This window comes from Polypterus senegalus, chromosome 8, assembly GCF_016835505.1.
Source record: "Polypterus senegalus isolate Bchr_013 chromosome 8, ASM1683550v1, whole genome shotgun sequence".
NCBI classification, from domain to species: Eukaryota; Metazoa; Chordata; class Cladistia; order Polypteriformes; family Polypteridae; genus Polypterus; species Polypterus senegalus.
The window spans coordinates 184,214,236-184,228,603 of record NC_053161.1 but is presented as its reverse complement, the minus strand read 5'-3'; the positions used below and the strand labels follow the sequence as shown (position 1 = coordinate 184,228,603).

The window sequence follows — 14,368 nt, the reverse complement described above, 5'->3', positions numbered from 1 at the left end:
TTAATATGGATACCCAGGAAATTCCAGAGGGATCAATACCTTTGTCTTGCTCTTGGACATTTGTATAGCACTCTTTATCCAGGATAGGCTGAGGACTTTTGCATAAAGTCTCTATAATGGAAGAATAGCAATTTGCTAACCTTACATTACAATTGATGAAATCTCACACTATATTCAAACACACAACTAAATAAAGTATTTTCACTCCATTTCTAAGTTTCTCATAAAAATCACAACACCCAACATTTCAAGCTCATAAATCCAACCCTAAATCTTACACATTTTTATTTTACACTTACTTTTTCCAGACTTTTTTGAAGGTGGTTGCTTATTTTTCTGATCTCTAACAGATGTAGATTCCTCAGCCCTCTTTGGATCAGACTCTAATGATTCAGATTTCACATTGATAGAAGGCTCTGGAGATGAACAGTGTCTGCTATGAGAAGAGTCTAACCTGGTCACCAATCCATCTTCAGACCCATCATGAAGGGTGTCTTCTTTTACACTGTCCAGATTTGTATGGTTATGTATCTCAATACTGACAGACTTCTCTTCAGGTTCTTCTTTAATGCCCACTGGCTGCAGTTCACTGTCCTCCTCCTTGATGCTCAGACTTTCCTGTTTAAGGTAGATGGACTCCCACTCACAGTCATCCTCCTTAATATTTACAGTTTTCTCCATGATATTTGTGTCCACGTCACAGGTCTCCTGTTTCACATCCATTGGGATGTTCCAGTAAACAGCAGCTTTTTCTTTTTCTCTGTGAAAAGAACAGAAAACAACTTCATTAAAACTTCATCACTTATGTCTAAAGACACTTGAATATCATTTTAGAACAGGCTCTATGTTATGGTTAATGTAAAGTTAGACAGTTTGTAACATGCTGACAGTAACTCAATGCTCTTCGTTTCAGATTATCAGAATCTTGGGAGTGGAGTGAAGGTCCAACAGACTCTGAAACAAGAAGACCATCTTACAGAGTTGTGGGTCAGCAGTATTCACTACTTGAATTAAACAAAAAATGCTGCGGGGGTCCCAGAATTGTCTTATTGGTTTATGTTACGGCTGGGCATTATGACCAAAATTCTATATCACGGTATTTTTCAAGTTTTTTTTTTTCCCCATGCATAAGTTAACCACATTTTCCACTGCGATTAGTGCAGTAGACTGGCCAACAATAATCTATTCCACAGGCATGAGTATTGTACAAAAAAACATTTTAATGTGCACAAAAGTATTAATACTGGTTTGCATGGCCCCATAAAGTGATACTTTTCAAGGAGGGGGGCACTAATGAGGCACTAATGAAGAGAACGAATCACACTGCATGAAAGTTGCCGTCAAAATATAGAACCTTTTTATTGAACAAATTTTGCAAACAACTTAAACTGTAATTTTGACAACATATTGTCAACCATCCAAAGAGGCATTTAGACTTAGTAAAATATCCAGAGGTGCTTGTCAAACGTTATATTGCACTGAGCATGTTTTAGAAAAGGAATAAAGAGTAAATATGTTTTGTAAACCAACTACACTTTTTGTTAATGTTAACAATCTCTGTCCACGGACACATTAAAGTGACTTTTTAAACAACTTTATCATCATTAAACTGCATAATATTTAAACTAATAAATAATAACAATAAAATAAATAATAGTGCAACTTTCAATAATAATACTATTACTTCATAACTTCAAAATGCGATTGCACGACCGCGGGGAGCTGATTGGGGCGAGATGCACCCGATTGTTCTCAATTGCTTCATCAGCTTACTGCGGCTTGTCAATAAGGCGTTGCGCCCATTGAGAGGTTTATTTATGGACCGGCAGGACACGGGGAAGCAAAAAAGAAAAGAGAAAACACAAGGAGGTTAAAGAAGGGAAAAGTTAGTCATGGGAGATGATACAGACACCGGGAAGGAGAAGGCAGCACGAGCTGCAAAATTCACAATCAGTATGCAGGTTTGAAAAGATAAGTTTGAGGGCAGTTTTAAAATTTGTTATTCAATCGAGCTGACAAATATGAGAGGAAGAGAATTCCCGAGTTTAGGAGCACTATGAGAGATGCTCGAGCTACCACAGCACAAAGACTTATGTGTGGTACAGAAAGTCGAGCTGCAGATGAGGATCTGAGTGAGCGAGAGGAGTGTCAGTCTGTAGGAGATCAGTGATGTTGTGGAAACCTTTAAATGTTCAGAGCATGTTTTTGGTATTGTATTCAGTAGTGAACGCGGAGCCAGTGAAGTTGAGAGAGAATAGGTGTAATATGTTCAGTAGATTTAGAACAGCAGGTTATTATCCTGGCAGAAGAATTTTGAATAAGTTGTAACCGATGGATACGTTTTTGTGGGATGCCAGATAGAATAGCATTACAGTAATCTATACGTGAGGTGACTCGGGCATTAACCAATACTTCAGTACTGTGTTGCACAAGAACAGGACGACTTCGTCTAGAAATGTTTCGGAGATGGAAGAAGGCAGTCCGAGAAATGTTACTTGTATGGGAGGAATTATTTAATAATAATCATTATTATTTAATAATTGCCATTAATAGTGTATAAATGGATATAAATAATTTAATTAATTTAAACGATTCACCAAAAACTGTTGTGCGTAAATGATACTGATGAAGGTTTGTACAATTAGGTGCACAGGTTTGTGTTAAGAAACAGAAAAGTCTGGAGGGAGGAGATGAAAGAGGAACTTACCTTTGCTGAAATGCGCAGCAGCAACAGGAGAAGACAAGCAAGTGAAATAAGGGGTATGCTAGCTTAGGCTGACAGGTGTAACTGATGGTCCGTAACTTCTATTTTTGTCAGTAGGTTTGACAAACCTTTTCAATTCATTAAAGGCCACCAGTCCCATCTTTACCCAATGAATCAATCATAACTATTGATTGTGCTATCAAATTTAATAAAACCACCTTGTTGTCACTAAAAGTTATAAAGTGTATTGTTCTGTTAAACTGTGACCATCCCTTCTCCATTAATAAATATCTGATTGACCCGACTTAAGCTACTTAACTGCCCGCCGTAACAGGGATGGATGTGTGTCGTGTTAAAAGGAAAAAATGATTTAACTCTATAAGAAAGGACAGAGCGGGCTCTTTTCAATTAGGAGGCCGTGTTCCTTCAATGTGGGAAGTGACATAATTCACATCTTCTATCACTTTCTGATGACCAGTGTGATTTTCTACATTGCGTTGTGCTGAGCTGTGTACATCACGTCAAGAGAGGCCGACTGAATGAACAGGCTAATTAAAAGGGCAAGATCAGTCATGGGACGCACCCTGGACCCCCTGGAGTCTGTAGCCGAGGAAAGGATTTAAACAAACTGAGTGCCATTAAGAACAATGCTGCACATCCTCTCTCTGAAACAGTAAAATGGAGTTCTTTCAAATCATTCCACATAAGTGTGTCAAGAAACACTACGGGGTCTCCTTTATACCAACAGCAAATGTATGCTAATGTCTCACGCCGACAGTGACAGCCAATTCAGAACTTTTCTTACTTTTTATCTTTCATGCTTCATAGTCATTCTTGTTTGTGTTCAGACCAAAGTGTGTGTGTATGTTTATTTTCTTATTTATCTATCTTTTTTACTTTTTAAAGAATTTCTGTAACTTCTACCTTGTGACAAATAAAGTTCCACTAAGTCTATTCTATCTATTGCTGGACACTGGATTTGCTTAATTTGTTTGTTTAAATTGGTGCACAGGTTTTCAGTTTTTTGGGTACAACCTCAGAAGACTGACTTTGGAACAACACATATGTCACTTGAGCCAGTTAGTGAGGGAGGTCGTGGTGGTCAGCTTAATAATTAGGGAGTTTGGTCGCAGGTGGACACACAGGTGACATCACCGAGTGGAGGTGAGACTTGTGCTGGTATTTCTTAAGAGAGCAGCATTTAGTGTGTGAGGTGATTACTGAGCTGTGAGAAAGACACCCACCATGTGGGGTGAATGAGGGGGCAGGAGAGGTAAACATTTGAGCTGCTGGTGGATTTTAAATTGATTCTATGATCTTGGGTTTACTTTGTTTTGGGAGGTAGATTTTGCTGATTGAGATCAAAAGCTGGTGCTGCGATTGTCTCAGTGAACACTGAAGAGGTAAATCTTAGCCCAACTGAATAATTAATCCACAAATCAATTATCGAATAGCGATATGCTATTTTATGTTATGTTTAACAGTGACAGTTGTTGGCCTCTGTTTCCTCAAATTGTGATTATTTATTGAATTAATGTATTTACCAGTTTTCTGCTGGTCAGTTGAAGGTGGCATTTGGAGTTGTAAATCAATCTGCACCACTTTCTCTTTAATCATTGTCAAATGAGCTTGGAATGCAGGAATACACGGTAAATAATCAAAATGTAGAGTAGGAGGTGGTGACTGTGTGACTGGACAATGTGAAGTAGAAAATGGACTCAAAAACATGAACTGGAGACACACACTGATGACTGAATAGAAAAGACACGCGGGCGGCCACAGGGGGATTGACTCGAGTAAAGTTCGGCACTGGGCTGGAGGTCACACTACTCACCCCTCACTTAAATCGTGTGCAGTAACGCTGAGGCGAGCAAATGAAAACTTGCACATCCATAAAACGGTATCCCCAAACCCTGAGCACTTATCTCTGTTTGTCTCTCCGTGTTCAAATTCTTAATGTGAAGACTTTTCAACGAAACATCGCACTCTCAAATAACCTTACAGTTTTTTATATTATTTAATATAAATCTATGAATCAATTTACTGAAATACTGTACTGTGTGTGTGAAGTGTAATGTGACTAAAAGTACGTGCTGCACAACGAAATAAAGCTGTCATTCAACATGAAACAGCGCCTGGACATCACTTTACATGCCTTGTGGTGAAACGAGAACCCGGCGAGTTTTATGGAGGTTGACATTAAAGGTCCACATGAGCACTAAAGCTAAACAGCAGTGCAGATTAACACAGCTCTCTATGTGAATACAATGTGGTGCAACCCTGGACATGTCAACGTCAACTCTCTCTTGGCATTCTCTCGAACACCTGTGAAGTGAAAACCATTTCAGATGACTACCTGTTGAAGCTCATCAAGAGAATGCCAAGAGTGTGCAAAGCAGTTATCAGAGCAAAGGGTGGCTATTTTGAAGAAACTAGAATATAAAACATGTTTTAAGTTATTTCACCGTTTTTTGTTAAGTACATAACTCCACATGTGTTCATTCATAGTTTTGATGCCTTCAGTGAGAATCTACCAATGTAATTGGTCATGAAAATAAGAAAACACATTGAATGAGAAGGTGTGTCCAAATTTTGGGCCTGTACTGTATATATATACAGTGGAAATTAGCACCTCGTGGTTTGAAGCACTGAGCAGACATGTGCAGTTCAAAGGACGCTTTATGAAGCTGCGACCCATTCAAAGCCATATAGTGCCATACAGTACTTTATTACAAGTCTACCAAACATTTGATATTTAACCTTCTAGTGATATATTCTAATTTGTATTGATATTACACACTTCGGTTGAGTTCACTGACAGGCTGAAATGACAATTCAGGTAGTTGCTAGCAATTAATATTTGCTATTGGTTTGCATTCAGTTTGTCTGATACTTTAGGTCAAAGATATATTATTTTAGGAGTTGGTCTCGTCTGTTGCGAGAGATGGACGTTTGAGCGGAGCTCTGTTAGCAACGGTGTTTTATTTATATTATTTCCTTATCATCCTGAGATATCCTGTATTTATCCAACCCGAGGGTTCTACTATAATATATGCAAGCATATATAAACATGGACGGCAAGAAAGGGGCTCAGAAAGAAATGGAAAAGAAAACTAAAGCTACCTCCAGGCCCAGACCGACAAGTCTAAGTTCAAGCTCAAGGTACGGCCTTTCAGTGACTGACCTGGAACAGATGGGCGAAAGCCCAGGCTCCTCGGGACCACAATCCACTACATAGTCTCCAGTTGATAGCAAAATAGGAAGTGAATGTGCGAGTGACGCAGGTCAAGATAGCTTGCCGATTGGAGAAGAGCATTTGAAATTGGAAAAGGCCTTGCAGTCTGTGCTTTCACCTACTCCATGCTAGCCGGGAAAATTGGCAGTAATAGAGCTCGCCGCTTCACCTATGCTGCACGAAAGCAGAAATGATCGGTCTGAACCAATAGTGATGATCGCTGAGCTCAAGCAAGAGATAAAGAATGATATAAAGAAAAGCAAGAAGGCAAGCAAGAAGCTGCGGCGGAAGCTGGAAGAGCTGCGACAGGATAATAAAGACTCGGAAAAACGCGTATATATTCGCTTTGAGGCGGCCTTTAAAGGTCTGCTGTGGAGCATATTCAGGAAAATGCGTCTAAACTGAGCACACTTGCCGATCAGCTGGAGGATGTTAAGCAGACATTCACATCTCAAATTGAAACAGCCGAAAATCTAGCATCCACCGCTGATTGAAAAGCAACAGCTGCCAATTCTGAATACAAAAAACTCGGAGACAGACTTGCTGCTCTGGAAGATGGAAGCAGAAGGAATATTAGAATTGAAGGTCTACCTGTGAATCGTGAAAGTCCAAACCCAGAGAAATTCGCAGCTGAACTACTCTATAAAATAATTGGAGAGGACTTTAAATCAGATACCGAGATAGCAGCAGCTTATCGCATACGTGGATCAAATACCTTTAGACCTAGGTCTTTTATTATCCACTACGAGAGGTTACTATGTAAGCTAGTTGTGATGGCACTCCTCAGACACAAGTAAGAGATTATATATGAAAATAATCAAATTCGTATTTTCCCTAATTTCTCCCCCACAACAGCTGCCAAACGTGCATCCTTCTACAACATTAAACAGCGGTTACAGCAAGCCGATATCAAATATGGCCTCTTGTACCTCGCCAAACTGAAAGAGGACGTTCAAGGCCATTACTACGTCTTCTCCAGTTAGGAGGAAGCAGAAAAGGAACTAAGAAAGCTGATCCCGACACTAATCTGAAACACAATAGTGAGTCACATCCTGTCATGGCATGTTAAGGATATATAACCTGCTGTCTGGTCCACTTGTAATGATACGGGTATTATAATTATACATCCTTTTCATTACTCAGGCGCTTTCTGTTAATGTTTTAATTACAGTTATAGATGTTTGTGTGTGGAAGAAATTTACTTTTTTTTTACTACCCTAAAGGAGACTGTTTAACATTATACCCTTAGTTTATTGTTATTGTTATTATTGCATTAAGACTTACTTATGCTTATCCTGGACCACTTTTGAAAACCATTCCCTGGGTTTATTATCTTAATACTTTAAGATTGCTGAAGATTGTATGTTATGCTTATAGTTTGTTAATTGATTATATTTTAGGCATATAGTATTTAGACGATATTGGCAATAGATATCTCTTTTAATCCTAAAATACTGCTGCTTGGGGGCTTGTTTTACTTTGGCTCTGTCTCTAGTTATATCAGAGGACCGATTGCTTTGTGAAGTGGGGTCCAGACTCACCTGGGGAGGCAAAATAGGGGGATAAGGGCGGGGGGAGAGAGAGAGAGAGAAAGAGAGCAGGCTATATCTAATCTATCCTTTTAATCCTTATAATTAGAACAACCAACGTAACAATAGGTTGCATGGCAATAACTCTTGGAGAAATAGGAAATTAAGGTTAAAGCTATCTCATTTCTAGTTAAGACTACAAAATGACATCAAAAATTCAGAATCAATGTATCCATGATGGGAAAGTTAACTTAGTGAGCTGGAATGTTAAAGGCCTGAATCACAAATTAGAGAGAAAGAAAGTACTCTCTCATCTAACAGGTTTAAACGCTAAAATAGTACTTTTACATGGAGACCCACTTACTAAGCAAGGATCAGTTCCGGCTGCAAAAGGACTGGACTGGCTAAATGTTCCATTCTATCTTTACAAAGAAAACTAGAGGTGTGGGAATCCTCATACATAGAATAGTCTCATTTGTAGCATCAGATGTAGTACCTGATCCTGAAGGGAGATATATGATGGTCACAGGCAACTTATTTAACTGTAAAATGATTTTGATAAATGTTTATTTGGAGCTAAAGTCACTATGCCCAACACACTCACCTCGCAGATGGTGTCTTAACCCACTTCTATTAGCAGACGAGAACTGCACAGAATTTACTTCCAAACAAATCAGTTTCTTCCTAGTGACAAATACATTGTCAGAGGTTTCTGCAGGAATACTCTGGGAAACTCTCAAGACCTTCTCAAGAGGACAGATTATTTCATATGTCACCCACAGGAATAAATTAGAAACCAAGAAAGTATCAGAGTTAAAAAGTGAAATTACTAGAATAGATGAACATCATGCCAGGCTTCCAAGTGAGGCTCTACATAGGAAAAGGCAGGCTCTGCATTCAGAACTCAACCTCTTGACAACTAAAGAAACTGAACAACTAATTTATAAATCCAGACATCATTACTATTAACATGGAGAGAAAGCTAATAAGCTCTTAGCTCAACAGATCCCCAAGCAAGAAGTTCGCAATGTGATCCCAGTAATCACCAACACGAACGGAGACCATAAAAATATAATGCACACATTTAGAGACTACTATAAAACCTTATATTCTAATGAGTTTAAAGAAGACAACACACAATCTAATGTATTTATGGATACATTACAGATACTACAAATAGATACATTTAGAGCGGAGGAGCTGGATAAACCTCTCAGAATTACTAGATGCTATAAAGTCACTTCAAGGAGGGAAAGCAGAAGGCCCTGATGGCTACCCTGCAGTATTTTATAAGAAATTCTCTGCTCAGCTAGCTCCCCTCCGATTAGCATCATTTACAGAAGCTAGAGACAATCAAACTCTCCCTCAAACTTTTCATCAAGCATTAATCACCGTGTTTCCTAAACAAAATAAGGACTTATTACAATGTGCATCATACAGACCAATTCCTCTTCTGAATAATGATGTTAAGATACTCTCAAAAATCATATCTAAAAGGATGGAGAAAGTGCTGCCTTCGGTACTATCACAAGACCAAACTGGATTTATCAAGAGACGACACTTATCTTCCAATCTTCAACGCCTGTTTAATGTAATACACTCACCAACAGAGTCAAACACCCCCGAAATATTATTATCATTGGATGCAGAAAAAGAAATTGACATGATTGAATGGAAATACCTGTTCATTACATAAGAGAAATGTGGGTTTGGCCTGAACATTTGTGCATGGATCAAACTACTGTATACCAATCCAGAAGATTCAGTTTGTATTAACAACATTTGTTCAGACTACTTTAAACTAGAACGTGGTACCAGACAAGGACCCCCTTGTCACAACTGCTATTTGCAATTGGCATTGAACCACTAGCAGTTCACTGTCAAAATGCTGATCAGATAAATGGGATTATCAGAATAGGACTGGAACAGAAAATTTCTCTATATGCACATGACATGGTACTGTATGTATAAGACCCATAAAATTCTGTGTCTGCAGTCTTAACAGAACTCACAGAATTTCAAAAGATCTCTGGTCTCAGAATTAATCTGAATAAAAGTGTACTCTTTCCAGTGAATTCTCAAGCATATAATATTAGATTAGACAATCTACCTTTTATCATTGGAGAACAGTTTAAATACCTAGAGGTAAACATCGCAAGTAAACATAAAGCTCTTTATCAAGATAATTTTGCCATCTGTATGGAAATAATTAAGCAAGACTTGCATAGATGATCAACCCTTCATCTCACTCTAGCTGGAAGAATTAATGTTGTTAAGATAAATATCCTTCCTAATCTATTTTTATATCAAAATATTCCAATATACATCAATAAATCATTAATTAAGCAATTAGATTCAACCATAACCTCATTTATTTGGAACTCAAAACATCCACGTATCCAAAGAGCGACCCTACAAAGACCTAAGGCAGAAGGTGGCATGGCTCTACCTAACTTTCAGTTTTATTACTGGGCAGTAAACATACAAGCTACAAAAACCTGGACACAAATAGATGAACATACACAGGCCTGGGGCCTCATGTATAATGCCGTGCATAGAACTCACACTATAACATGGCGTAAGCACAAAAGTGGAAATGTGCGTACAAAGAAAAATCCAGATGAAGGAATCTGTGCGTAAGCAAACTTCTGTAGTTCTTCCGCTACATAAATCCCGATCAGCGTGAAAAGTAACGAATGTGCACGCGCCTGCTGTCCCATCCCAACTCCTCCCAGAATTATGCCTCTTTAAATATGTAAATCAATATTAATAGCCCTTAAGCTCAGCATTCTGTGAAAAGACAATGGCAAAACCATGAGGAAAACTAGAACAATTTCAGTGCATACCAAGTGGAGGCAAGGAAAAACTTACTATTTGTTGGTTTAAAGGAAGCTAATCGAGTGACATTACATGTCAGAGAAACTCGAAATCTCAAGTTCACAAAGTCGCACAGTGCCCAAAATAAAAACAGAGTCACATATCAAAGTAACCTTGAAAAGGCGAGTCATAGCCCACAGTCTGAGTGTCATATGAAAGCATATTAGGGTACAGAGAAAAAAAGGCACACAGTGGGGAAAAAGCACGAAATGTCAACTTCAATCTCGAAATGTCCACTTTAATCACATAGTTTATTTGGTCATTAAAGTATAACATCATAAATTTAATCTTAAAATCTTTTAATTTACTAGTTTCTCAAATCCCATCGTAACTAAAGTAGTATGTTAAATACTTTGTTTTGTATTTGATGTTCTATGTGCTCTATGTGTGTGAATCACTATGTGCTTCTTAAACCGGCTTTCTCTACCTCCGACAGGACACAGAATCCATTACATTCATGATATTACAGCACTCTGAATAATTAAACTACTGAGATGTATACATGATATCATTTTCATGATGAGAGGAGTTAAAGCATATTATTAAACATGGAAACATAATTTATTGTAGCAGTCCTGTCTCTTTCAAACATACTAACCTCCAATTCCTGTCTTTCCTTTTCTTTCTCCAAATACCCAATTGCCACACAATCAGCTCTGTAATAGACGTTAAGCCATCTGTAAGCTTATAACGTCGATTCTTCAGAACTTTTAAGGAACGTTGAAATATCTTCGTAATACATGTTTAATTATTCTATCCTTCACACCAGTCCCAGTGAAGCATACAGTGCGAGGCATGCAGGAACAATCCTTGAACGGAGCACCAGATCCTTGCTAGCGTAGCGACACCGTGTCCTTTAATTATTAACAATATAGATTATTTAAATAAAGTTAAAGTTTTATCTGTATTATATAATAAACATATACCTGCTGCATTTCATCTTAAAAATGATATCAGCATCATATGTAAATACACGCTTTATAAAGTGGCTCAGGTTGTGCAATATTATAACTGTGTCGCAAGTGTACAGTGAGGTAATTGTAGTTATAAGTCTACACAGTTCTACAAGGAGCAGTTCATAGACTGATTGAGTATGTTTAGAATTCTTGGGATGAAACTGTTTCTGAACCGCGAGGTCCGTACAGTAAAGGTTGGCTGAGACAGCGTGTGCTTGATGCTGTATACCGATAATTCTCTTTCCAATCAGCTGCTCCTAGTGGTGCAGTGAGAGTAATATGGAAAAAGATGATCCACTGTGGCAACCCCTAACGGGAACAGCTAAAGGAAGAAGAAGAAAGTGCAGTGAGAGTAACAACACTAAAGCAGCTATGGTATTTAGAATAATTTGACCATTCTGTGGACCAATATATTATTACAGCTTAATTACAATCAGATGCAATAAACTAATAAGCAATATGCGGTTAATTTCAGTGTATTTATAAAGCCACATCAGGAAAAGAAAGGATAACCACACAAGAACAGTAGCATTGCTTTGATGCTGGGTGCCGCCAGTCTTCAAAACTAAGCGGAGAACTTGCGTACGACAAGGTAGGAGGTACCGTGGAAATGTGAATGGCTTTATGCCAAGTTTAGGTTTTATACATCGCGATTTGAATGTGGAAACATTCTTATGCAAAATTTCTGTGCTTATGTGCCGTTTATACATGAGGCCCCTGGTCCGCATTAGAAGTAAAATCCTGCAGTACTTCTTTATATTCCCTGCTTTGTGCCCCAATAAATGCAAGTTATTGGCAATATAGTAACAACCCAATTGTGGTTCACTCACTCAGAATATAGAACCAATGTAGAAAGCATTTTAAGATGGAGAAGCTTTTATCTGTTGCATCTCTGCATGAGAACCACCTATTTCAACCCTCGCAAACATATGCAGTTTTTAATATCTGGAAAAGATTTGGGATTAAACCTCTTAGAGACCTTTATATAGACAACATCTTTGCATCCTATGAACAATTACACTCCAAATTTAACTTTCCAGCTACACGTTTCTTTCACCGTCTTCAAATTAGGAACTTTGTTAAACAGAACCTGCCCTCATCTTACACTCTCATCCATGCTGGAAAAAATATTGCTCAATTTCAAGGACTTAAGACACCATCTCTCAATATATAAAACTATTTTACAGTCCCTGCCTTTCAAATATCCAAGAGGACAATGGGAACAAGATCTCGTAATCAATATATCAGAAAAGGAGTGGAAAGTAGCAATGCAGAGAATTCATTCGAGCTCCATATGCGCAAACCATACAATTATTCAACTCCAAATTATATATTGAGCACATCAGTCTTGCCTAAAACTCTCCAAAATGTTTTCAGGGCAAGATCCAAGTCCCAGCCTCAGTGGGTCACATGTTTTGGGCCTGCACCAAATTAACATCATTCTGGACCAAAATTTTTAATTACCTTTCAGACAGCCTTGGTGTCACAATCCCTCCTAACCCATTAACAGCTGTGTTTGGTGTTCTTCCAGATGGGTGTAAAGTAGAGAAGGACAAACAAACTGTGACTGCATTCACTACACTTCTGGCACACAGACTTATTTTGCTAAACTGGAAGAATCCTAACTCTCCTCTTTTAATTCAGTGGGAAACCGATCTTTTATACTACTTTAAATTGGATAAAATCAAATACTCAGTTAGAGGATCTGTGCAGACTTTTTTCTAAACCTGGCAGGATCTAATCGATAATATTTTAGAATAAGCTCTTAAAGCACAGAGGAAGCAATTATCTCCACATTTCTTTTTCTTCTCCATTCATCTCTATTGGTCTATTAAACTCTTCAATTTAGCTATGTTTACAAGCCTTAAGTTTTACCCCGTCGGCCATGCGCTCTCTCTCTCTCTCTCTCTCTCTCTCTCTCAGGGGTGGGGGAGTCGACTTGTTTTTCAATCTCAATCCTATGTTTGTAAAAATTGATCGATTCGTATGGAATGATTACAATAAAATTATTTTAAAAAGATATATTTTTATTTTACATTGTATATTATACATATTGCGAGTTTCACTGTAAAATGTATCGAAGTTTGTATCCGAGTAGTTGGAGACACTGGTGTCCTTATAAATGAGGGCTGGCCTCGGTAGGACAGGCTGGTGTAAGAAATACGGGTGAGATAAAATCCACGACAGTAGACACGATCAGATGTCTGGCCACGTGAGGTGTCGATATTAACTCCACAGTGGTACAACTTTACTTTCTCCTTACCAAATATCGAAGTAAGGATTATCTTCAAACGTAATCTGAATTCAGAAAGTACTTTAATTCCTGTTACTGTGGTTTGTAAACAAAATTAAATACATACACTAAGTCACAACATTACATACAAATACACCTTTTAAATACTCCGCACCTGTAAGTTTAACAAACATTTGAACCTCTTTATATCAAATTATCTATAATAGACTTACTTTTCCGAAAGGCCGCACAGCATTGATGGCTCAAGTAATAGAAGCAAAGCACAAACGATTCTCACAACGTGCAGCAAGTAAACAAACGAACAAATGACCCACGAAGCCTGAACTCTCACCCGGAAATAAGCAATTGTATCCGGGTGCAGGTCGCAGACTCGGCCTTCCACGCCTCCTGCCTTCCACGCCACGCCCCCAGCATTCGCGTCCGTCTTCTGTCACATCGCTTTCGTTGAAAAATTAGTAACGTCGATTTACCCTGTAACCCTAAAAGACGATACGTGTACCACGAGCACATTTTTTCCTGAAAATTAGCATCAGAAAATCAGGTGCGCGACATACACTAGAAAAGGTAATGTAATGTTTACTTCTGCTTGGGCTCGCTCGCTCGCACTCCCTCTCTCTCTAAACGCTTCCTATACAATCACAACGCACGTCGTACACGCCGGGGCAAAACGATTTGCGCGATTTTCTTTGTAAAAATTAGGGTGCGCGTCTACACGAGGGCGCGTGACACACGAGTAAATACGTGATATGACTTCCTCCAATCACGAGGCAAGAATCCGAGTTTTTCTTTATGGTATTACTGTCGTATTTACTT

General features: G+C 38.5%; 1 protein-coding gene across 1 annotated transcript in view; it reads right to left on the bottom strand.

The window, feature by feature from the left end:
• LOC120534751 (zinc finger protein 22-like) overlaps window positions 1–13,844 on the bottom strand; it is a 33,872-nt gene extending 20,028 nt beyond the window's left edge. The window contains exons 1-2 of the mRNA XM_039762332.1: window positions 13,768–13,844; window positions 300–760 (exon numbers count right to left, since the gene is read on the bottom strand). Coding sequence (XP_039618266.1) covers window positions 300–760; window positions 13,768–13,790 — 484 coding nt within the window. The 5' untranslated portion in view covers window positions 13,791–13,844. The remainder of the gene's footprint in view (window positions 1–299; window positions 761–13,767) is intronic.
• Between the last annotated feature and the right edge of the window lie 524 nt (window positions 13,845–14,368).